Source organism: Patagioenas fasciata, chromosome 2, assembly GCF_037038585.1.
Source record: "Patagioenas fasciata isolate bPatFas1 chromosome 2, bPatFas1.hap1, whole genome shotgun sequence".
Lineage (NCBI taxonomy): Eukaryota > Metazoa > Chordata > Aves > Columbiformes > Columbidae > Patagioenas > Patagioenas fasciata.
Window position 1 is genome coordinate 153,965 of NC_092521.1, and position 23,250 is coordinate 177,214.

General features: G+C 57.1%; 1 protein-coding gene, 2 non-coding genes and 1 pseudogene across 7 annotated transcripts; 1 reads left to right on the forward strand and 3 right to left on the reverse strand.

Annotated features, from left to right (window-relative positions):
• The first annotated feature begins 391 nt into the window (after positions 1-391).
• Positions 392-4,202, forward strand: LOC136097795 (aurora kinase C-like; annotated as a pseudogene).
• Positions 4,203-5,848: 1,646 nt separating this feature from the next.
• On the reverse strand, positions 5,849-6,039 carry LOC136099144 (U2 spliceosomal RNA). The gene has a single exon (XR_010651039.1). It is a non-coding gene; the product is annotated as a U2 spliceosomal RNA (small nuclear RNA).
• A 1,954-nt stretch (positions 6,040-7,993) lies between these two features.
• On the reverse strand, positions 7,994-15,222 carry LOC136097794 (uncharacterized). 5 transcript variants are annotated; one of them, XM_071803692.1, is made up of 7 exons: positions 12,174-12,576; positions 11,198-11,347; positions 9,809-9,961; positions 9,657-9,722; positions 9,358-9,556; positions 9,001-9,092; positions 7,994-8,454 (listed from the first exon to the last, which is right to left on the reverse strand). In XM_071803692.1, the coding sequence occupies exons 1-7, from the start codon at positions 12,267-12,269 to the stop codon at positions 8,335-8,337; spliced, it is 876 nt and encodes a 291-aa protein (XP_071659793.1). In that variant the 5' UTR covers positions 12,270-12,576; the 3' UTR covers positions 7,994-8,334. The 5 variants fall into 5 exon arrangements, 3 of the variants coding, with proteins under 3 accessions (XP_071659793.1, XP_071659796.1, XP_071659794.1); XR_011737322.1 differs by lacking the exons at positions 9,657-9,722; positions 12,174-12,576 and adding an exon at positions 15,130-15,222; XR_011737321.1 differs by lacking the exons at positions 9,657-9,722; positions 12,174-12,576 and adding an exon at positions 11,435-11,594.
• Positions 14,504-14,694, reverse strand: LOC136099145 (U2 spliceosomal RNA). Its single transcript, XR_010651040.1, has one exon. It is a non-coding gene; the product is annotated as a U2 spliceosomal RNA (small nuclear RNA).
• Positions 15,223-23,250: the final 8,028 nt, after the last annotated feature.

The following is a 23,250-nucleotide window of genomic DNA, read 5'->3' on the forward strand; positions in this document are numbered from 1 at the left end:
CAGCGCTGAGCTCCCGCCCCGCCCGCCAGGCGGGCGGCGTGGCTGGCCAATGAAAAACGGCGTAAGAACGGCGGGGAAGGAGGAAGGCGGGTGGGGGCGGGGCCGTCCGCAGCAGGGACCAATAGGCGGGCGGTGCGTGCCAGCCAGAGGGCGGGTTTGAAGGCGGCGGCGGGAGGGGGCGCAGAGCGCGGCGGGCGGGGATCGGGGACAGCAGGTCCGGGGAACAGGGGTCCCGGGGGGCTGGGGATCCGGGGACCGCGTGTCCCGGGGGTCTCGGGGGCACTGGGAGATCCCGAGGGGTTGGGGATCCAGGGACAGCGTGTCCCGGGTGGTTGGGGGTCCCGAGATCTGGGGTCCCGTGGTGATGCTGTGTCCCCTCCCCACCCTCAGGATGGCGCAGAAGGAGAACGCGAACCCCGGCGTGTCCAGCCTTCCCGAAGTGACAGCCCCTCCCCCGCGACGTTCCCCTGCCAGAGTGTCCCCCCGGGGGCACTGGGGTGACGCTGCCCTTTCTGGAGTGTCCCGGTCCCTGGGATGGGGGGGTCTCGGAGTGCCCCAAACTCCTCCGGGGGGCCGTCCTTGGGAGGGGGTCTCGGGGTGTCCCCTGGGCCCCATCCCTGGGGCACCCTCGGGGCAGGTCCCGACCTCTTTGGGGCCGCACTGACCCCTGGGGGTGGCCCCGTCCCAGGGGGGGTGCGCTCAGGCACACCCGGGCCCTTTTTGGGGGTGTCCTGTCCCTGGGGAGGGTGTTGGGGTCCCCCACCCCTGCAGGGGTGTCTCGGGGTGACCCCCCCTCCCCGGCCGGGCCGCAGGTTCGCCGCGAGGAGCCGCTCACGCCGGAGCGCCGGCCGGGTACGGGGAGGGAGGGTCCGGGGGACAGAGCCCCATGGGGAGGGGTTGGGGCGCCGGACGCCTGGGTCCCTTGGTGGGAGCGCGGGTGTTACCTGGGGGTCCGTGGACGCCTGTGTCCCACGGGAGGGTCCTCGGGGCCCCCAGGAGGTGTGTGGGGGGTTCCCGCAGCTGAGTCTTCCCCACCAGGAGCTGAGCCCTTGCAGCCCATTGCCCTGTAGGCCTCTCCCCCACCCCAGTGAGTGATGGTGGGGGCAGCGCTGGGGGGCCTGGGGGTAGCAGGGACCCCTGGGGTGATGTGGGACACTGGAGACCCTGGGATGATGGGGGAGGGGGTGCCAGGAACCCACCAGGTGGCACTGGGGGATGCCAGTCACCCCCTGGTGACAGCGGGGGGAGGGGGTCCTGGGGAGCTTCTGGGGACCACAGTGTGGGGGTCCCAGAGACTCCCTGGGTGTTGGGGGGAAGGGAGCCCTGGGGCCCCCTGGGGTGATGGTGGGTGGCACTGAGGGGACCCTGGGGTAATGAGGATGGCTCCTGGGATCCATGGGGTGACAGTGGGGAGGTCCTGTGGTCTGTGAGGCGTCCTGGGAACCCAAGTATAATAAGTGGGGGGGTCCCAGAGACCCCCTGGGTGATGGTGGGCAGCACTGTGGGGTGCCCTGAGGACCTTGGGGTGATCGTGGGGGGTCCAAGGACACCTTGAGTGGCACTGAGGGTGCCCAGTTACCCGCAGTATGACGGGGGGGGGCATCCCAGAGACCCCATGGGTGACAGTGCGGTGGTCCTGTGACCCCTGGGCATTGGTGGGTGACACCAGGGTTGGTGTTGACTATGTGTGGGCGCAGGTGCTGGGTGTCCCCGCTATGATGGGGCACCCCAGCCATCGTGTGTCTCTGCTCCCCACCCTGCAGACGGACCTTCACGCTGGATGACTTTGAGATTGGGCGGCCGCTGGGGAAGGGCAAGTTCGGGAGCGTCTACCTGGCACGGGAGCGGAGCACGAAATTCCTGGTGGCACTGAAGGTCCTCTTCGAGTCCCAGGTGGAGAAGGAAGGGGTGGAGCACCAGCTGCGGTGAGAGATTGAGATCATGGCCCACCTACAGTCAGGAAGCACAAGCATGGGGGTGTCCGGGGGGAGGCGAGGTGGGGGAGCCTGGGGCCCCTGGGTGGTGCTGGTAGGATCCTGGGGACCTCCTGGGTCATGGTGGGTGGCACTGGCGGGACCCTGGGTTGATGAGGTGGGGGGTCCTGGGGTGATGAGGTGGCACTCGGGGACCCACTGGGTGACAGTGAGGGGATCCTGGGGACCCAAGTATGATATCAAGGGGTCCCAGAAGACCCCCTGGGTGGTGGTGGGTGGCACTGGAATGACAGTGTGGGACTCCTGTTGTCCTCTGGGTCATGGTGGGGGCTGTCCTGGACACCCTGGGGTGACAGTGGAGGGCTGTCCTGGGGCTCACTGGGGTGATGGTGGGTGGCACTGGGGTCCTCTAGGTGACACTGGGGGTGTTCTGGGGTCCCCTAGGTGACAGCGGGGGTAGGTTGCAGAGAGCCCACGGGTGGCACTGGAGACCCTGGGGTGGTAGTGAGGGGTCCTGGGACCTCACCATGTGTCCCTGTTCCCCTCAGGCACCCCAACATCCTGCGCCTCTACAACTACTTCCACGATGAGCGGCGGGTGTTCCTCATCCTGGAGTACGCGCTCAGGGGGGAGCTCTACAAGGAGCTGCAGCGCCAAGGCCGCTTCGATGCCACCCGCACCGCCACGGTCAGGTCACCCCAAAATGGGGCACCCCTAGGGGGGAGCTCTGGAACCGCCCCAGACACCAGGGTCACTCACACACATGGGGGTCTGGGCCTCCTGACCAGCCCCAAATGCTGAGGTCCCACCCAAGAATTGGTGTTGGGGTCCCCAAGGGCCCCCTGGTCAGTTTGAGGGTGTCCTGACCCATCCCCAGCTGATGGAGGAGCTGCTGCCACACCCACAGTGGCCACCCTCTGTTCAGTGGGGGACCCTGGGATTGCATGGGGGCTGTGGGGGTCCCCTGACCAATTTGGGGTGCCCTGACCCCCTCATTTTGTCTCCCCCAGCTGATGGAGGAGGCGGCAGACGCGGTGCTGTACTGCCATGGGAAGAAGGTGATCCACCGGGACATCAAACCTGAGAACCTGCTGCTGGGGCTGATGGGGGAGCTGAAGATCGCCGACTTCGGGTGGTCTGTGCACGCCCCCTCCCTCCGGTACGGCTGTGGGGGGCCCTGTGAGTCTGGGGGAGCACCCCGTGGGGCTGGAAGAGCTAAAGATCACTGACTTTGGGTTGTCTGTGCACCCACTCCCCTTTGGTATGGTCTGGGGAGGGGTCCTGTAGGGCTGGGGGGGGCTCTGGGGGGGTCCTCCATGGGGCACCCTGTGCGGACAGGGACACAGCAGGGACTGAGACCCCATGGGGGATGGTGTCACCAGCCTGGGGGTGACAAGCACCCCAGGGGGCCCCAACCTGCCAAGGCGGGGCTCCCCCTGAAACAGAGCTGCCTTTATGTACCTCTGGAGAGGCGGTGGGTGCGTGTACACGTGGGGGTGTCTCCTCATGGGGTGCCCCCCAGGCAGAGGACGCTGTGTGGGACGCTGGATTACCTGCCCCCCGAGATGGTGGAGGGGCGCGAGCACGACGAGAAAGGGGATCTGTGGTGCCTGGGGTGCTCTGCTATGAGCTGCTGGTTGGGCACCCCCGCTTTGAGAGCCCCTCCCACAACGAGACCTACCACTGCATCACCAAGGTGGGGACTGCGCCCTAGGGACCCCCACCCACCTGGGGAGCACCTCTGGGGACCCACAAGGACCCCAGAGTAACCCCCAGCCTCACATGCTGTGCTCTCAGAGGGGGGACCCTGCCACAGAGACCCCATGTTTAGGGAGCTCACACCCCCAGGAATCCCCTGCTGTGGGGACCCTCCCTTTGGGGAGCAGCCCCTGCCCCACATACTGCTGGGGAACCCAAGGGCTGGGCAGGACCCCAGGATCTGTGCCCCAGATACACAGCACCTGCCCCACACCCCCCCCTCTTACTGTGGAGGAGAGACCCATGGCTGGGGGGCCAGGGACACCGGTGCTGGGTGGGGGTGGCCTTGTGCCCCGTCCATTTCCAGGGTCCCTGAGTCCCCCACGTCCCGCCAGGGGGACCTGCACTTCCCGCCCCTCATGCCCGAGGGGGCTCATCCACTGACCTGTGAGTAGTAAAACCATTGCCATACAGCTCACTTATTTCGCAGGGAGAGCTCACAGTGGGCTCACCCAGACTGTCGTGTTTATAGAATAAAGTGGTTGACTCGCAGTCAAATTGCACACAGCAGGAAAAGTCTGCACAAAACTCCCTGCGCCAACAAACCACCAGCATTCAGTAGCCGTTCTGCTTCCTTGTGGGTCCCCTGGAAGGAGTTCTTGGCCCTTGGTGCTGGGAGGAGCTCAGGCCCCCACCTCCTCGGGAGCCCGCACCTGCTGTTGGTTTGGCTGCGGGGGGCGGGGCGAGTCGAGCGCATCCGCCACAGGGGCCGCCGGAGACGCCGAGGGCCGGCTTGCCGCCTTCACCATGGGGCTCGGGAGCGACCCAGGAACACGGGACGGGTTGGCAGGAGCTGCCGGAGCTGGGGGCGGCTGCACGGGGCGAGCGGGGCCGTGGGAGGAAGCTCGGGGAGAGCTGTGGCGAGCTACGGACGCATCCGGCATCTGCCCCCAGCCGGCTGTCGCCTCCTGCTCCTCTGCCGGCCCCGGGGACCTCCGCGGTGGCTGCCCTGAGCCGCCTGCTTCCAGACCCCCGGGAGCCGGCCGCAGCGAGCGCTCCGCAGCCTCCATCCCTCACCCTCCCAGTTAACACGGAGGAGCTACCGAGACACGGACACGGCTGTTGACGATTGAAGGGCCCGGCGCGTTCTGATTGGCGGCTTTCCACGCCACTCTGGCGTCTCATTGGCTGCTCCTCCCCGAGCAAGAGCTCCCAAGAGGCAGGCACAGAAGAGCTGCGCTCAGAGCACGCGTGGGGGCTGAAACAGCCTTTTCCCAGAGACGCCTCAGACGCTGAGCTTGGCGTGGTGCACGCGGCCTCTTGACCCTTGGGTGTCACCAACCAGACCCCCACCTCCGGGAGGGCCCACGCACGCTGCCCAGTCCCTGCTCCCCCTGCAGCCCCCACTGCCCTCCCGCCCCCTGCAAAACCAGCCCAACTGCCTTCTGCTTTTTGCCCCAAGCCAGCTCCCTTAGTGCCCATTTCTGAGCCTAAAACCCAGCCCCCGAGCCTGCTCCCGAGTCCCAAAAATGCAGGATTTGGTCTCTGTTTCTGAGCCCAAAGCAACACAACTCAGTGTGTTTCTGAGCCCCCCAGTTCAGCCGCAGGAGCGAGGTTTTCAAGCCTCGGGAACGGAAAGCCTCGTCTCCATTTGTGGCCCCCAAACAGCTGCTTTCTGGCCCGTTTGCAGTGCCCGTGTGTGATGCTGAGGGACGGGGGGAGCTCAGCCCCTGCAGCCCTGCAGCCCCACCCGCCCGGTGCCGCAGGAGCCCCCGGACCGGCCCCGCCCGACCCGCAGCGAGAGCGGCAGAAGCTGCCCGGCCGCAGCGAGGGGCAGCGGGGACGGGATGAGGCTGCTCCTGCTCCCCCCGCCCGGACACGGACTCGGCCCCGGCGCTGCTTAAGAAACGCTACATTTAAAAGCCAAGGGGGTATTTTAAAGAATCTGTTAGCTTGCCGATTTTACAGGATGAGAAGTAAAAAGGTGTACGAGGCGATGTGTGGGACGTGTGCGGGGGTGCCCTGCAGCGGGGCATTCACCCGGGACAAGGCGCACCGCACCGGAGAGAGAAAGAGAGAGCCGCGGAGGGGCCCTGTTTTGGGTAGGAAACACTGAACCATCACCGCGATCCCAGTCCAAACACTTCCCCCCGCAAAAGGGAAAGAGTGAGATAGAAAGATATCAGCTCTGTCTTTCACCAGCACAGGGTCCCCCGAGGGGGTGCACCGTTCCCGGAGGCACTGCAATACCGGGACGATGCGCGGAGCGGAGGGAGCAAGCTCCGGATCCAACTCCCAGGCCCAAAAATCCGTTTAATATAAAGTCCTCTCATCGAGGACGTATCAGATATTAAACTGATAAGAACAGATACTACACTTGATCTTAGCCAAAAGGCCGAGAAGCGATACCCACCCCCTCGGGCCGCCCAGCCCCGCCCGCTACCCACACGCTCTTACCTCACGGTCACACTCCCCGCGCCCGCACCCGCCTCCCGCCTCTTTCCCCGCTCCTCTTTCCCCGCTCCGCTCCCCTCGCTCCCTCCCACGGGCTCCGCGGCCGCTGATCCCCGAGCCCCGGACCCCCCGCGCCGGGGCCTCCCGGCGGCCCGCTCGAGCCCTCGGCTGCGCTATTTGCGTAGCCACGCCTCCGATTTGCTTGCGCCCCGCCCCTCGCTCCCTGCGCCCCGCCCCTTCTCCTTCCTCTCCGCCGTCTCCTCGGCACCATCCGCATCGCAATTCGCATTCTCCCCGCCCACTCGCCTCCCTGCCCGAACCCCGCCACGATTCGCATCTTCGCCACGACTGTTCCTGCCGTTCGGCTCCATTCGGCCTCACTCATTTCTGTAGCGTTTCTCTTTCCATTTCGAGTTCCTCCTTTGCTTTTCCTTGCCGATAATGTTTCTTATTCCCGGCGGTCCGTTCGACCGCCGATCTTCTGATTTGCATGTCCCCGCCCTCAGCGGCCCCGCGGAGCCTGGTCACACAGCGCCACTGCGCATGCGCAGCTTTCGCGGGGCAGGGCGCGGGCTCGCCAGCAGGGGGCAGCAGCGAGCACCCGCCGGGAAGCGCTCGGGGCTTCTTCCCAACCTCGGCTTTGGGGGGCGGTTGCTTGGGCTGTTTGTTCCCCCCCGCCCCGTTGCAGACCCAGATCCAGGGTGCTGGGGCTACTCCTGCGCTCTGGCGGAGGCTCCGCTCTGTGTGCGCGGCCCCGCACACACGAGTCTCCATTTCGCAGGATCACAGAGGGGCTGGAGTTGGAAGGGACCTCCAGAGGTCACCTGGTCTGATCCACCCAGAGCAGATTGCACAGGAGCACGTCCAGGCGGGACTTTTGTGGGGAATCGGCCCCAAATCGCGGTGAGAAAAGTGGGAAAACATTAAGTGGCAGCTTTTCAAAGTGCTTTGATATCTTTTTTGCTTTTTTCTTCAGAAGCATATTGAGCCAGGTTGAGTTTTTAAATCCTTTTTATAAACAGGGTGTCTTTCCATTTAAAAACCTTATACACCACTGATGTTTACTCTTACACCTCTTCATACATCTGTAGGTGTATTTAGGGGATATATATGTGCGCTCTTTCTGCCCGCACTGGCCCTCCTCAGGACGGACCCGAGCGAGGGCTGCACAGCCAAGGCGGGATGGGCGAGTGCCCGCAGGGTGCTGAGCCCAGCGAGGGCTGCGCAGCCAAGGCGGGATGGGCGAGTGCCCGCAGGGTGCTGAGCCCAGCGAGGGCTGCGCAGCCAAGGCGGGATGGGCGAGTGCCCGCAGGGTGCTGAGCCCAGCGAGGGCTGCGCAGCCAAGGCGGGATGGGCGAGTGCCCGCAGGGTGCTGAGCCCAGCGAGGGCTGCGCAGCCAAGGCGGGATGGGCGAGTGCCCGCAGGGTGCTGACCCGAACAAGGGCTGTGCAGCCAAGGCGGGATGGGCGAGTGCCCGCAGGGTGCTGACCCGAACAAGGGCTGTGCAGCCAAGGCGGGATGGGCGAGTGCCCGCAGGGTGCTGAGCCCAGCGAGGGCTGCGCAGCCAAGGCGGGATGGGCGAGTGCCCGCAGGGTGCTGACCCGAACAAGGGCTGTGCAGCCAAGGCGGGATGGGCGAGTGCCCACAGGGTGCTGACCCGAACAAGGGCTGTGCAGCCAAGGCGGGATGGGCGAGTGCCCGCAGAGCTGCTGACCTGAGTGAGGGCTGCGGTTCCCCTGACAGCGCTCCGGCAAACGTCGGGAAAAACACTCCTGGCCTCCAGTCGCCTCTCTTTTTAAACGTTTAGAACCAAGGCACTCCTGCTCCAACACCCCTCCGCAAGCGGAAGCTGCGCCTCTTCGGCAGTTACGCTTGAAACAATGCAAGTCAACATGTAAATCAGAACATTCTAACTTATTGTGAAGTCTCATTTATGATAGAAAAAAAAATGTGAGACACGAAATATGGGCTTACTTAAAAATAAAAATTAAAAATAAAGAAGGTGTCCAGCGCTCCATCCATCATCGGGTGACCAAGAAGGACGGGCAGGTTCGCTAACGCGGGTGGCTGCACTGCAGCACGCAGAGGAACACACTTCTGTGACATCTCGACTCTCACAAGCAAGAACCCAAAGCCCAGCGGTGCCACCAACCTCTCCACGACCTGCTGTGCTGGGCTCTGTGGAAGGAAATGGGCTTCGGGTGGTTGGTGGTTCCAAAGAGAGCAAACAGTCCTGTTGCTGATGACTTCACTGCAAGTCCATCACCCCGGAGATCCATCTGAGGAAGTTCCATAAAACGCAGCTTCTTGGAGTGAGGAAGACTGCCATTTTGGAAGGTCTCTTTCCAGCCGAATTAAGAACTACGCACTGTAGGTTAAGGAACAAGGACGTTATCAAAGCAATAACTCACCAAAACCGCACCAGGACTCACTGTCGCTGGTTACAAGGCTGCTAGTGCTTCTTGGGAAAGAAGCCGACGTGCAGGGGCAAAGCTGATCTGCGCAGGGGCCCGTGCCCCAGGCAGCTCTTCCACTACTACCCTGAGATACTTCAGAAACTTGCTGACTGAAAAAGCACAAAGTGTTTGTCATTGAAACAGGCTGTTTCTTCCGAACATCTGCACTGTTACGAACACCTGGCTTTCCTATGTAAGTACAAAATCATTTCCACTCTATCATATAACAGTAAGCACACAGAAACAGATTATTCCTCCAGGAAGGTAAAATAAACAGAGAGAAGGAAACTGCATAGACGCACCGTGCTGCAGAACAGGCCTTATTTTTAGTACTTGTGTTAAAATATTTCATACTAAAAATACAGAAGCAGCGCCGGCGCATTCTCCGTGTTAGCTCTGAAGTCCACTCCACAGGTACCTAAGGCAAACGCAGACCACATTGCAGATGCACCTCCTACCTGCAGAGCGCCCTGGGTTCTGTCCGTCCGTCTTGTTCTTTCATGGCGGAAGACGCGGCGGCCGCGGTGAGACGGCAGCAGGGGACACCCCGCTGGAAGAGGGAAACCCTTCAGCACTAAGATGGGCGGAATCTGAACCTTCCTATTTTGTATTTATTTATTTATTTTTAAATAAAAACCACAACTGAGTGGAGGAAAACAAACACATTTTGCACCATCTCTGGAAGAGCTGTTGATACGGGCCACTAGAGCCTTGGTGGTTTGTAGAGAATTGGGCACTTTTTTAACTCCTTGGAAGTCCAAGTTTCCCACACACAAAGTATCAATACCCAAATTCCACGGAACACACTAACCCACCTACAGCGCTGGGGTCACCACACGCCTTGCGTAGGCAGCATCCGAACAAACCACACCACACCACCGACGGGAAGAGCCTTCTCCCTGTTGATGGGGTCTCACCCGCGTCCCAGGCTGGTCCGACGATCTCTGGTCCCTTCCAGGAACCCCCTGGTGCCGGCATAAGGTTCCAGAGATCCTGGGACCCCCGCGCTATGTTCTGGGGAGGAGGGAACGACAAAGCAGAAATAAATCACGTAAGAATCCTTCTCTGAAATACGGTACATCAGCAACGACAGTTGTAAGTCACAGACACTCCCCATGTTCTCTCTGCCTCTCAAAACAGTGACAAACAACTCCCAAAGGACAGAAAACACCGGGACAGGCTGGAAACAACAACAAAACCCACGCTTCAGAAACGGTACCACGCACCTTAACCAACACTTCAGTGAGCCAAACAAAAATAACTTACAAAAGCCCTCAGGAGAGCTGTCAAGAAAGACAAAGGAGCCCACGGAGAGCGATACTGAATTCCTCCTCCCGAGAACACCGTGCACGTCACAGAAGGCGCTTTGAAGGGACAGGCTTGGACGAGGCCGCTCGTCACACACGTGGATCCTGGTGCCTGGAAGGAAATCGGAGGGGACTCGACAGAGGGCACACGAAGGGCCCGGAGGGATGCGGGAGCTGATGGAGGTGCCTGCCAGGGCCCCAGGGCACGCTGCCATTGGAGAGCTCCTGCAGCAACCGGAGGCCACAGGCAGGGCTCTGGATCACAAGAAAGGCAAACAGGTGTCTCTGGGCTGCAAAACACACAAACAGGTCCCAGACAACAAGAACACGGGGAGGCAGCTACAGGGAAGGTAAATGGGGGCTCTGAGGTGCCCCCAAAGACAAGCTCAGCTGTCCTGAGAGGAGCAGATGGGAATCAGACGAGTTCTGAGGGGATTGGGGCGCAAACAGAGGGGTCTCGGGGGGAAAAGAGGGAAAAATGAGGCCTCTTGGATGTGCCAAGAGCAAACGGGGAAGTTTTGAGGGGAAGAGAGAAAAGAGGGGAATTTAACGGGGCAAAAGGTCAAACAGGCACCTTGACGCCACCAAAGAGCCTGCAGGGACCCAAAGGCAGGCAGGGTAATCACAGAGGAACTGTAGGAAACGGGTTTCTGAGGGAACCGGGTGGGAGTAAAGGGCTCGTGAGAGGCCCAGAGGCAAATGGAGGTGTCCTGAGGAGAACAAATCCAAAGGGAAGACCAGCAGCAGCAACATAAGGGGAAACTGGGCTTTAATTCTGATCGTGTACTTAAGAGTCTCTCAGGCCTATGCACAATTGGTTCTTTTCAGGAAGGACACACGTTTTTAACTTCAAAGATTGAAGACTGCACTGAACAGAAAGTGGACTGAGTCACAGGACAACATGCCACCCACGCACGGGAAAGCAACAGCACACATCGATTCCCACCGTGTTCCATTCATTAGATTTCAACGGGCACCCAGGTGCTCAAAAGTTAATTATACCGACAGCACGTATTACTGAAAATTTACTTACACAAATAAAGGGCTATTTTCAACGTGCCTATATAATTAGAATAAAGAAAAAAAAGTGAAACACTTGACCCTAAAGAACGTAACAGGCAGCTCTTAATTTATCATAGACTACAGTTAATTCTTTTACTTGAAACATTTGTAGCTATCAGGAGACCAATTCAGGAACGGGGCACGCTCTGCCAACTGCGATTTTTCTTCAGCTTCGCTGCACTGGCAGCAAATTTGCCTTCTCTCCAGGTCTGATGTGGAATATCTGTACTGTCCTCGAACTCACGCACATTTCTCCCCAACCTCCCAGCCGCGTACGTGCGATTACCTGAGCAGCACGTGGAATCCACCGCGCAGGGGTTTCTTCACCTGACACAGGATGCAGCACCGGCAAAAGAGGAGGCAAATTGGGAGGTGATTTTGGCTCTGCCTGCTGCACACTCCAGTGCGGGCTTTCGACAACATTGTAAATGAATTGCTGTCAAAAAAATGGGTATTAGGATTAAACACCATAGTTGTACATTGTGTAAATGTTGCTGACTTTGTATGATTAATTAGTCAACACCTGCTCTCAGCAGCGGACACAGAAGAGCTGCGCTCAGAGCACGCGTGGGGTCTGAAACAGCCTTTTCCCAGAGACGCCTCAGACACTGAGCTTGGCGTGGTGCACGCGGCCTCTTGACCCTTGGGTGTCACCAACCAGACCCCCACCTCCGGGAGGGCCCACGCACGCTGCCCAGTCCCTGTTCCCCCTGCAGCCCCCACTGCCCTCCCGCCCCTGCAAAACCAGCCCAACTGCCTTCTGCTTTTTGCCCCAAGCCAGCTCCCTTAGTGCCCATTTCTGAGCCTAACACCCAGCCCCCGAGCCTGCTCCCGAGTCCCAAAAATGCAGGATTTGGTCTCTGTTTCTGAGCCCAAAGCAACACAACTCAGTGTGTTTCTGAGCCCCCCAGTTCAGCCGCAGGAGCGAGGTTTTCAAGCCTCGGGAACGGAAAGCCTCGTCTCCATTTGTGGCCCCCAAACAGCTGCTTTCTGGCCCGTTTGCAGTGCCCGTGTGTGATGCTGAGGGACGGGGGGAGCTCAGCCCCTGCAGCCCTGCAGCCCCACCCGCCCGGTGCCGCAGGAGCCCCCGGACCGGCCCCGCCCGACCCGCAGCGAGAGCGGCAGAAGCTGCCCGGCCGCAGCGAGGGGCAGCGGGGACGGGATGAGGCTGCTCCTGCTCCCCCCGCCCGGACACGAGCTCGGCCCTAAAACCCCCCGACAACCCCGGGGCAGCGCTCGTTCCGGCGCCGCTCCCGCCGCACCGCATCCGCCCAAGGGGCCGGCTCGCTGCCTCTCTCGCTCGCCTCTCCACGGGTTCGGCCCTCACCCGCTGAGCCCCGCACCCGCCGCGCCGCCATGCTGCCCCCGGGCACGGCGCATGCGCTGGACGCCCTCGGCGCTGCGCGTTTCGGAAAGCGACTTCTTGTCTGCGCGTCAGCTGTGTCCGCTGTAACACAAAGCGTCTCAGAGAGCGACACAGCGACACCGGCTCTGGTTACACTCAGAGCAGCCGGCGCGCTCCGGTCGGCTGCTTCCCGCTGTTCCGCCCCGCGCGACCCCTTCCCTGGGCGGACCTGAACGAAGCCTGCGCAGCCGGCCAAGCGCGGCCGGGGCGGAGAAGCGGACCTGAGTGAGGACTGCGACTCCCCTCAGAGGCCGGAGCCTCCCAACCTCCGCCGCTTCTCGCTGCGGTGCATTTGAAGTGGAGAAAGGCGGAGTTGGGGGTCGGGTTTGCAGTTATTCGGGTGTTTATGACAACGAGGCTCCGAAGGCTCTTTTTTAATCACCAGCTCGTTATACCGAATGGACACCGATGTGGGCACAGTCCGCCCCAAATACAGCTCCAGCGCAAGGCGGGGCTGCGGAGCGGAGGGGCTGTCGGAGCTTTGAATCCTCTGGTTTCAGGGACGCTTTTCCCGTTTGGGGCACTTTCCCCGGTGCGCTGGGAAACGGCAATTTTGCACCTGAGCGCAGTGCCCGCAGGATAGAAAACCCCAAACCGGGGAGGAGTTGGTTAATTAAAGGACTCCGTGACACTGCTTGGAGCTAAAAGCGCTGAAAAAAAACAGAACAACCCAAAAAAACAGCCACAGCCACCCTCCCCCTTTTTAATTTGGACTTTCCGCCTTTTAAGTGAAAATACAAATACTGGTGTTTTCAGCACCAGCAGTGCAAGTGGGTATGAAATGGCTCCAAAAACATCTCTAAAACCACCTGCATTTGACTCAAATTTTGCCAGGGGGACAAGGGGGAGGTATAAATGCATTCCAGTGTCACTAGTGTGTCCAGTTCCCTCCCCCGCCAGCCTTTTCCCCCTTTCTCCCCTCCTCCCTCCAGTTTGCTGGGATAAAATTTCATCATTTCATTTTTTCCATTTCATTACTTCCCGTGCTCTGAAAAGAGGCTTTTTCTCCCCAACCCAAAGCTGAGTAGGATGCTTCTCCCCCACCTAAATTCCTCACTCTGCTACCAAACACCCCCGCCACACCCTCAAAAAACCACAACAGGTGCGTCCGAGGGTTTATTTTAGCTGAAAATTGCCTTTTAGGGCCTTTTAGTAGCAGAAATGACGTCGCCCGAGCGCCAGAGCCGGCACGCCACGGCCGCGCTGCAGTACCGGCTGCGGCCGCCGGGTGGCAGCACCAGCGACACCCGGCGGCACCGGCGCTGCGGTTCCCGCTCTGCGCGCTCGGCGCCCACCGGCACCGCACACGGGGGTCGCTGGCGGCCTTTCCTTCCCGAGAGGCGGCGACGAGCGCGGTGGCAGCGCCTCGCGGCCCCGCAGCACCGCATGGCCGGTGCGGGCGGCCGGCAGCGTGGAGCGCGGGGGCGGCATGTGGAAGTGACACCTGCATTTCTGACTGTTAGACTGTATGCGAAGGAACTGAAAAACCCATCGTTTAGGAGAATATTACGGCAGCGACCTTTAAAGAGCAACCAGCCTCGTAACCATAGAATATTTGTACTCGGCAATCATACCCTATTCTTAAAATTGGCATAGATTTACGACATATTCTTTTAAAAGAGGTAACTGAGAAGCAACTGAGAAACATGAGAATGTACCTCAGCATTGCTTAAACAGATAGGTTGTGTTAGTAACGACGATGCAATTTTTCTGTCACTATACGGCACGTCTGAGCAACTGGTCAGCGGCGGACCCATGGAGGGACACCCCCGGTCCGGCCCCGGCGCTGCTTAAGAAACGCTACATTTAAAAGCCAAGGGGGTGTTTTTAAAGAGTCTGTTAGTTTGCCGATTTGACGGGATGAGAAGTAGAAAGGTGCACGAGGCGATGTGTGGGACGTGTGCGGGGGTGCCCTGCAGCGGGGCATTCACCCGGGACAAGGCGCACCGCACCGGAGAACGTGCCCCGGAGAACCGGCCCACGGCAGAGAATCCCCAGTGGTGCCTCTGCGCGTCCTGCGGAGCGAGACAGAGAGAGAGGAAGAGAGAGCGCCGCGGAGGGGCTCTGTTTTGGGTAGGAAACACTGAACCATCACCGCGATCCCAGTCCGAACACTTCCCCCCGCAAAAGGGAAAGAGTGAGATAGAAAGATATCAGCTCTGCCTTTCACCAGCACAAGGTCCCCCCAGGGGGTGCACCGTTCCCGGAGGCACTGCAATACCGGGACGATGCGCGGAGCGGAGGGAGCAAGCTCCGGATCCAACTCCCAGGCCCAAAAACCCGTTTAATATAAAGTCCTCTCATCGAGGACGTATCAGATATTAAACTGATAAGAACAGATACTACACTTGATCTTAGCCAAAAGGCCGAGAAGCGATACCCTCACCCCCGCGCCGCCCAGCCCCGCCCGCTACCCACACGCTCTTACCTCACGGTCACACTCCCCGCGCCCGCACCCGCCTCCCGCCTCCCGCCTCTTTCCCCGCTCCTCTTTCCCCGCTCCGCTCCCCTCGCTCCCTCCCACGGGCTCCGCGGCCGCTGACCCCCGAACCCCGGACCCCCCGCGCCGGGGCCTCCCGGCGGCCCGCTCGATCCCTCGGCTGCGCTATTTGCGTAGCCACGCCTCCGATTTGCTTGCGCCCCGCCCCTCGCTCCCTGCGCCCCGCCCCTTCTCCTTCCTCTCCGCCGTCTCCTCGGCACCATCCGCATCGCAATTCGCATTCTCCCCGCCCACTCGCCTCCCTGCCCGAACCCCGCCACGATTCGCATCTTCGCCACGACTGTTCCTGCTGTTCGGCTCCATTCGGCCTCACTCATTTCTGTAGCGTTTCTCTTTCCATTTCGAGTTCCTCCTTTGCTTTTCCTTGCCGATAATGTTTCTTATTCCCGGCGGTCCGTTCGACCGCCGATCTTCTGATTTGCATGTCCCCGCCCTCAGCGGCCCCGCGGAGCCTGGTCACACAGCGCCACTGCGCATGCGCAGCTTTCGCGGGGCAGGGCGCGGGCTCGCCAGCAGGGGGCAGCAGCGAGCACCCGCCGGGAAGCGCTCGGGGCTTCTTCCCAACCTCGGCTTTGGGGGGCGGTTGCTTGGGCTGTTTGTTCCCCCCCGCGCCGTCGCAGACCCAGATCCAGGGTGCTGGGGCTACTCCTGCGCTCTGGCGGAGGCTCCGCTCTGTGTGCGCGGCCCCGCACACACGAGTCCCCGTTTGGGGCTGATTCACCCCTGATGGGGGTGAGAAAAGTGGAAAAGGGAGAACGGGAAGTGGCAGCTTTTGTAAGCGTTTTTGTATCGTTTTTTCTTCAGAATTATATCAAGTCAGGTTGATTTTTAAAATCCTTTCCTTCAAGAGGATTTCTTTGCAGTTAAAAGCTCATATGTTACCAACATTTATTCTTACGTATCTTACTACATCTATATATTAATTTAGGGAATATATTTGTTGTCTATATGTTACAGAGTCCCACTTCAATATGTATCTCCTCAGATATCTACACATTCACATAGATATCTATTTATACTTCTATATCTGGTTAGTTGTAGAACATCTATTTACACTTAAGTATGTTTAGACTTCTATTTTGACACAAATATCTTTATAGACTTAAATATGTTGACATATTTACAATTATTTTTATTTAGACTGAGATATCTACTTACACTTATAGAGAAGATATATATACATAAGTATATATAGGTATATATAAACATAGATTACATATCTATTTAGATTTCTTCTGTAACAGTTATTGTACCTAGCTCTTCTATTCAGATGTTTTTCTCTTTTACTTTCCTTCCTATATCAAATAAATAATCTTTTTCATTCGCAAGTCCTTAATTTTCTAATTTACACATAGATGAGTTATGATTGTATTTTAAAACCCTACATTGCATTTTTTATATATTCTAAAGCCCTTTATGTAATATGGCAGATAAAGGTTTTTATTTTAAAACCATTTTCTATGCAAATGATACCATTTTTAATACTAAACGCAAATGAGATTTTTCTCTATTTGGATGTCTCATATTTACAGGTTATGATATCTTTTTATCCTCCCCCATGTTTTTTCAGGTGTCTTTGGACTGTGACCCCCCCTTTTTCAGGGTGCTGCCTTTGTGACTCCCACATGCCCCAGTCACCTGCTCCCCCCCCTGCATCGTCACCCCCAGTCACACTAGAGTGCCCCAAATGACCACATCACACCCTGCAGACCCCCACAACCTCCCATATGTATTCACTGCAGAAAGGCAGGAAACAAGGGAAGCAGCCCCAAATGGCAGCTCATTACTTTAATAGTGCCATTTGCATAAGTACATACCACAGCCCCCAGAAGGGGGGGCTCCCCTTGGAATATAAAGGGGGGGCAGTGCCCCAAATGGTTGCAGCCCCCCCAGCCCCCGTCCCACAGACCGGCAGCTGCTCCACGGGGGGGACAGAGGATGGTGCCGCGTCCCTTGCTCAAGCTCTGCTCCGCCACGATCCCCCTCCTGCGCTGGGGGTCTGCTCAGCATCAGGCGCTCACAACAGCTCATCTGAAAACCACATTAAACAACTAGTGCAGAAGAAAGTAGAGGAATTCTGTCAGAGTAAGGGACAGGAGAGCAGCTGAGCTAACAGAGGATCCCAGGTAAACAGGTCAGCCTGAAGTACAATACATCCGTTAAAAGCTAGAGCTGAAATGGGAATCTGTTGTGGGGTTTGGGAAGGGCAGAGACACCCCAGGGTTGGCTGGTAGGTCCAAGCATCATTCATGCCCCTTTAGTTTAAAACCAACCCCACATCACACAAAAAACAACAGGAATTCAGCCCCTTTATAGCAGATGCAGATGCAGAGGGCTGCTGGCTGTTAATTACGACATTAATTAGCTGTGGAAGTAGTTTGAGTCCCCCCCCTCTTGCAGCTTCACCCTCTCCATGCAATGGGGAGTGGGGGGGACATAGGGCAGCCCCAGGGGGACAAACCTCTGGGCTCCTCTTTCCAGACATCTTGAGGTTCTTGCTGGAGAAAGACTTGGGGGGACACCAGAGAGGTGAATTGGGCTTCAGGGCCAAGGTTCGGGTTAATTGCCTGTGGCTGATGCCCAGATTCAGCATTTTGAGCTGCAAAATCTGGAGTTGATGCTCCAGCGCAACATTCAGAGCTGATAATCAGGCACAACATGCAAGGCTGGTGCTTCAGTGCGACATCCAGGTACCACACTCAGGGCTGATGCTCCGATGCAATATTTACAGCTGACAATCACGTGCAACTTTGGGAGCTGGTAACACAGCGCAAAGCCCAGGGTTGAAGCTCAGGTGCAATATTTGGAGCTGGTGCTCCATTGCAAATCCCTGGCTGATGCTTTGGTGCAGGATTTAGATCTAATAATTGGGTGCAGCATCCAGGACTGATGCTCCAGTACAACATTTAGAGCTGATAACTAGGAGCAAGATTTGGAGCTGCTGCTCCAGTGCAACACCCAGGGCTGACACCCAGGTGCACCAAACCCCACTAATACTGGGCCCAGCCGCAGCTCACCCCCAAATCCTGGTGTCAGAAGACGGTTGGACTGTGGGACACCGGGAAACCCCCAGGAACCAAACATTTTGAGTCTCTCTGTTGCGTTTTGGAGCCGCACAGCTTCACCGGGGCTGGCACTGCTGGGCCACGGAGGTTTGTCCCGGTGCCTGCTGGGTGCAGCCCAGAATTCGTGTTCCATAAAGTTCACTTCAGTCTCAGCCCTGAACGAGGGGCTTGGGCTGTGGGCCAGTGGTTGGAGCAGCTTCAGGTACCCACCTGTCCCAGCCCCACATCTCTGCCCCACAGCCACGTGCCCCAACACCTCGAGGTGGACTTAGACTGTGCCAATGGGCAGGTGGATTTCAACAGTGTCGACAGCAAGGCCAAAATCTTCACCTTCCCCCAGCTCCCTCCACCGGGAACGACGCTGGCTGCTCCTCTGGGTGGGCGAGGGGCCAGCTCTGCTCACCCTGTGCCCCTAAATCACACAAAACCCCACCCTGAGCCCTTCAAAACCAGACTCTTCCACCAAAGCCCCACTCAGACACCAGCCCTAATCCTCCCACTGCAGCCCCGTTTGCTTTCCCTTTTAATTTTTAGCAAAATGAATCAAATTTCATCCTCTTGTTCCTCACCAGGTTTTCATAGACTGAAAATTCCCCTTCAATGCCATTTTTGCAGCTCTGCCTTGAAATGGGAAAAACCCAATGGAATATCTTGTTTTCCACCACAGCTTTGCAGTGCTCATCCCAGATCCCTCTTCCAAAGCAAAACTCACCTTGAATGCACATTTTTTCACACATTTAATTATTTTTCTTCGAAGAGGGAAAAAAATTGAAAGGAGAGAAAATTCCACACAGACCCAGAGCAGAGCAGGATTTTGAATGCTGGGGAGGGGGGCTGCACTTGAGGGCTATTTTTTTGCCAATTTAGTGTTTTTTGCTCGTTTTTCCCCTCCCCATCACACTGTGTTTCTCCACAAGAAAATACTTCCAATAGGAGAACTGGGAAATTTGTTTCACTGGCTGTTTATCAACAGAAACAAGATTCAGAAAAACAGGGAGAACACAGCCCTCCCCCCCCCCCAACCAAACAAAAAAACAAACAAAAAAAAACCCAAACCCACTCAATTTGAGGGAAAAAAAAAAAGGGGGGGGGTGTTTGCTGCTGCTGGTGGGCATCTCGTAGGAAGGGTTTGCAAGTCACTGCTTAAGATTTGCAAAGATATTGGGGGAAAATGGGACAAAATCACTTCTTGCGCCTACTGGGATTGCTTGGGCTGCGACCCCTCCATGGTTTTGTGATCAATGCCAGGATGCAAGTGGGGAGATGGGCCACAGGTGGGATTTTCTCCCCCATTTCACCACCTACAAGTGACCAAAGGTAGAAAAATAAAACCAGCACATCGAGTCAGCAGAAAGTCGTTATTAGGGTTAAACCGCACAATAAAGCATTGTTACCAGGCAGGTCTGTGTCTTCTGGAGCCCAAACCCTGCTGGCTCTGCTGCCAGACTCGCTTCCTCTTGTCCGCAAACACTTGTGGCATCAGCCTGAGGAAAAGGAGAAACCACCAGCAAGAAGCAACAGAAAGGGCAGCTGCTTTAATCTTCAGGGCCCTAATTTTAAACAAAGTCCCTGACAAACTCGCAGATTGCCACTAAACCCAAATTACAGCCTGGCTTGCTTGTGGAATGAGTCGTTTTCCCACTTGACTCACAGTGAGGCGGATCATGAGTGAAATCACCCTCAAAACTCAAGAGCTCATTACAGCACAAGGTCCAGTGAGTCCCCGAGTGTAAATCAAAGTGCTTCGTCGCAGCACCCTGCTTCAACAAAGAAGTTCCTAACGTTCTGTTTCTTCTGATTTTCCTCTGAAAAAGCTTGATAAAGGTTTAATTTGAAAGTCCAGGCAAAAAAAATACAACCTAAACAACAAAAACCACCTTTCTGCGTAGCTCAGCAGGCCCAGAGCCAGCTCTCCAGAGCTGGGGTGGAAATTCAGTTTCTTCTCATTTGAAGACACCGTACGAGATTCACATCAGGGGTTTGGATGGTGGATCGCTTAGCATGGAGGGCGCAGAGCCTCCATTCCTCCAACAGAACCAGCAGATGCGCCTCGCACCCCTCCTGCAGAGCCACCACAGCTGCCCCATGGACCTGAAAGCCCTTCCAGGTGTCGGAGAACAGCTGCACCAGCCCGTGACAAAAGGCTGCCGGAAGTAATTTAAGAGGCTTTTTCTGCAAGCAACGGAGCTTCTTCCACAGCCCTGGTGAGCGGGGACAACGCAGGCGGGTTTTGGGGGGAATCAGCGCTACAGAAGGAGCCTTTCCAGAGCGCCTCTTACCGGCCACCTGCTTCACCCGCGCCATCTCTGCTGTTCCTGCCAACCCCCTGCCTCGCCTCCTTTAAGCGCCTAGAGCGCTCTGATTGGCTGCTTCCCCCCCACCGCCGCGTCCTATTGGCTGCTCCTTCCCACACAGCCCCCACCAATGTTCCCAGCGGCGGACCTGATTGAGGACTGTGCAGCCGGCCAAACGGGTGCAAGCCGCGCAGAGTGCGGACCTGAGTGAGGACTGCGGTTCTCCTCGGAGGCCGGGACCCCCCAGCCTCCCCCGCTCCTCCCTGCGGTGCATTTGAAGGGGAGAAAGGCGGAGTTGGGGGTGGGTTTGCAGTTATGCGGGTAAAAAATTGGAGGGTGTCTGTGGGCTCTGAAGGCTCTTTTTTAATCACCAGCTCGTTATACCGAAAGGACACTGATGTGGGCGTATTTTGCCCCAAAATACAGCTCCAGCGCAAACGGGGTCCGGCGGGGGGGTGGGGTGGAGGGGAGGGACGGTGTCGTGGCTTTTAATCCTCTGGTTTTGGGGAGGTTTGTCCCGTTTGGGACATTTTCCCCAGTGTGCTGGGAAACGGGGATTTTCCACCTCAACGCAGTGCCTGCAAGGGGGAAAAAATCCCTTCCAGTGTCACCAGTCTGCCCAGTTCCCTCCCCCACCAGACCTTTCCCCTCTTTTTATCCCAGTTTGCTGGGATAAAGTTTCATAATTTCATTTCTTCCATTTCTTCCATTTCATAACTTCCCACACAAATAGCCAGGTTAGATGAATAATTAAACCAGTGAAATTCCACACCCGATGACACAGAGATGCCCAATTTATACAAATTTATACATCTACAGAAACAAAATTTCTCATGTATGAGGATCAGCTAATTTTCCCTATAAAATGCAGGAAGTGCCTCCCAAACTACTCATTTCCTTTCCAAAACAAGATACCCCTCCATAAATAAGGACTGCATTTGCAAAAATCCTTTCTAGCATCTGCCTTTCAAATGTTGCAAACATTCCCATACACACACACCCCCCTTCCTAACTTGGACTGCTCGCCACCCTCTTGGAAAGAAAACCCAGCTATATGGACCAGAAACGCTTGAGTAGATACTGGCACCTAATTTTCCAGGAGGACCCTGTCTTAAGTCATACCTTTTCCTTCAGCACATCTTATTAGGTAGCTGAGGCTGTTTCCCTAGTAATACAGTGGCCACTATAAATCATATTCTTATCAGCACAAACTGCCATTGTGTTTCTGCTGAACTGACGCCAAAAGTAACACAGCACATCACAGTCTGGGCTCAGAACCGCAGGGAACGGGAACGGCCCCGAGAGTCCCGCAGAGCTGCTCTTGTGACTCCGCTGTCTCATCACCATGGACACCACAAACACCACCCTCCTCCGCACCACAGCCCTGCTCCAGCAAACGCTGCCCCGACCCCAGCCCGGCTCCAGCAAACGCTGCCCCGACCACAGCCCCGCTACAGCAAACGCCATCCTGACCCCAGCCCGGCTCCGGCAAACGCCATCCTGACCCCAGCCCGGCTCCAGCAAACTCTGCCCCGACCACAGCCCCGCTACAGCAAACGCTGCCCCGACCCCAGCCCGGCTCCACCAAACGCCATCCTGACCCCAGCCCGGCTCCAGCAAACGCTGCCCCAACCACAGCCCGGCTCCGGCAAACGCCATCCTGACCACAGCCCGGCTCCACCAAACGCCATCCTGACCCCAGCTCAGCTGCAGCAAACGCTGCCCCATCAGCAGGGAACAGTGAAGCAGAAGCAGCTCTTTGGAACATCTGTGAAGACCACAGGAGCCAGAAAGGTCAGCTCCTGTTTTTGTTTTGGTTTGGTTTTGTTTTAAGAACACCACATTTCATATAGTACCAGCTTTAGCAAGGCCTGTTTTCCCCAGCTCTGCATTTCCCTTTCCCTCAAAACCGCACACTTCCTGTTAACGCGGTTCTGCTGCCTCTGTCGTGACACCCGCGCAGCTCCGCGCGTCCGTCTCCCGGGCACGGCTGCACTGGTTTCTGTGCAGATTCTGGTCTCCTCGTACCCACCCCACTGGTGATGCAGCTACCACACTCCCGGCTTGGAACCTGTTCTGCGATTACTGCGACAGGCGATTTTAGTATATTTATTCTAGTTTGTTCACCTATCTACTTGAATTTAGAATATTTTCTTTCAAAAGGGTCACCAGTTGTATTAGGATACAGTACGTTTTAGTTATCAATGTTCGTTAAAACTGTTAGACTTATCAAACTTCTCTCCAGTTCTAAACCCTTGATCGCACTGTTCCTCTTTTGAACAAGCAGTTTAGAAATTCAGCATGCAAATTCACCCCTTTAGTTTCCGATTACGTCTACAAGAATCGGTAATACTGATGTAGTTTCTTCAGAATCTGTTGTGGGCTTTGTGCCTCTTATGTTGCAGGTGTCTCAGCAGTTTTAAAACATAATGTTGCATGTTAAAAAATCTTGGATCCTCTTCTGAAATGGCTTCTTTAAAAAATAGTAAAATCTTAATATAGGATTGTAGGCATAGTGTGGATAGATCCAAGGGAATCCTCTGTGACCAGCTTTCCAGTCAGGTGCCTACACCTGGACAGAACCCTCTCATTCTGCCTTAATTAGCTGTTCTTACTAAAGCACCGTCATCTCTGCAGCAACAGAGGACCCCGAGAGAACAACTTCTAACAGCACAGAAAACCAAGGCATTGGCTTGGATACCAGTGTGCTCCCATAGAGCCACGACATCTTTCTCACCATAGAGTAAAACATTTTGCCTCAATCTGCCAAAACACCAAAGCAAATTTCAGGTCTCTCACCTTTAACAAAACCAGCACATAACACAGATAAACCAGCCCAGAGGACGGAACTCATATGGGTAACCCGGGCGGTCTCAGCAGACGCGTCGCGGTCCACCCGCAGCGCTCGGTGCGTGTCCCCCACCCCCAGTGCTGTGTCCCCCACCCGCAGCGCTCGGTGCGCGTCCCCCACCCGCAGTGCTGTGTCCCCCACCCGCAGTGCTGTGTCCCCCACCCTCAGCGCTCGGTGCGTGTCCCCCACCCGCAGTGCTGTGTCCCCCACCCTCAGCGCTCGGT

Bases quoted from the DNA above. Each gene is read 5' to 3' on its own strand.
- LOC136097794 (XM_071803692.1), bottom strand. From the start codon at position 12,269: ATGGCGGCGCGGCGGGTGCGGGGCTCAGCGGGTGAGGGCCGAACCCGT. The intron at 9,723-9,808 runs GTAAGTTATTTT...TGTTGTTTCCAG, and splicing joins CAGCTCTCCTGAGGGCTTTT to CCTGTCCCGGTGTTTTCTGT. The intron at 8,455-9,000 runs GTAGGAGGTGCA...CTTAACCTACAG, and splicing joins GAACCCAGGGCGCTCTGCAG to TGCGTAGTTCTTAATTCGGC.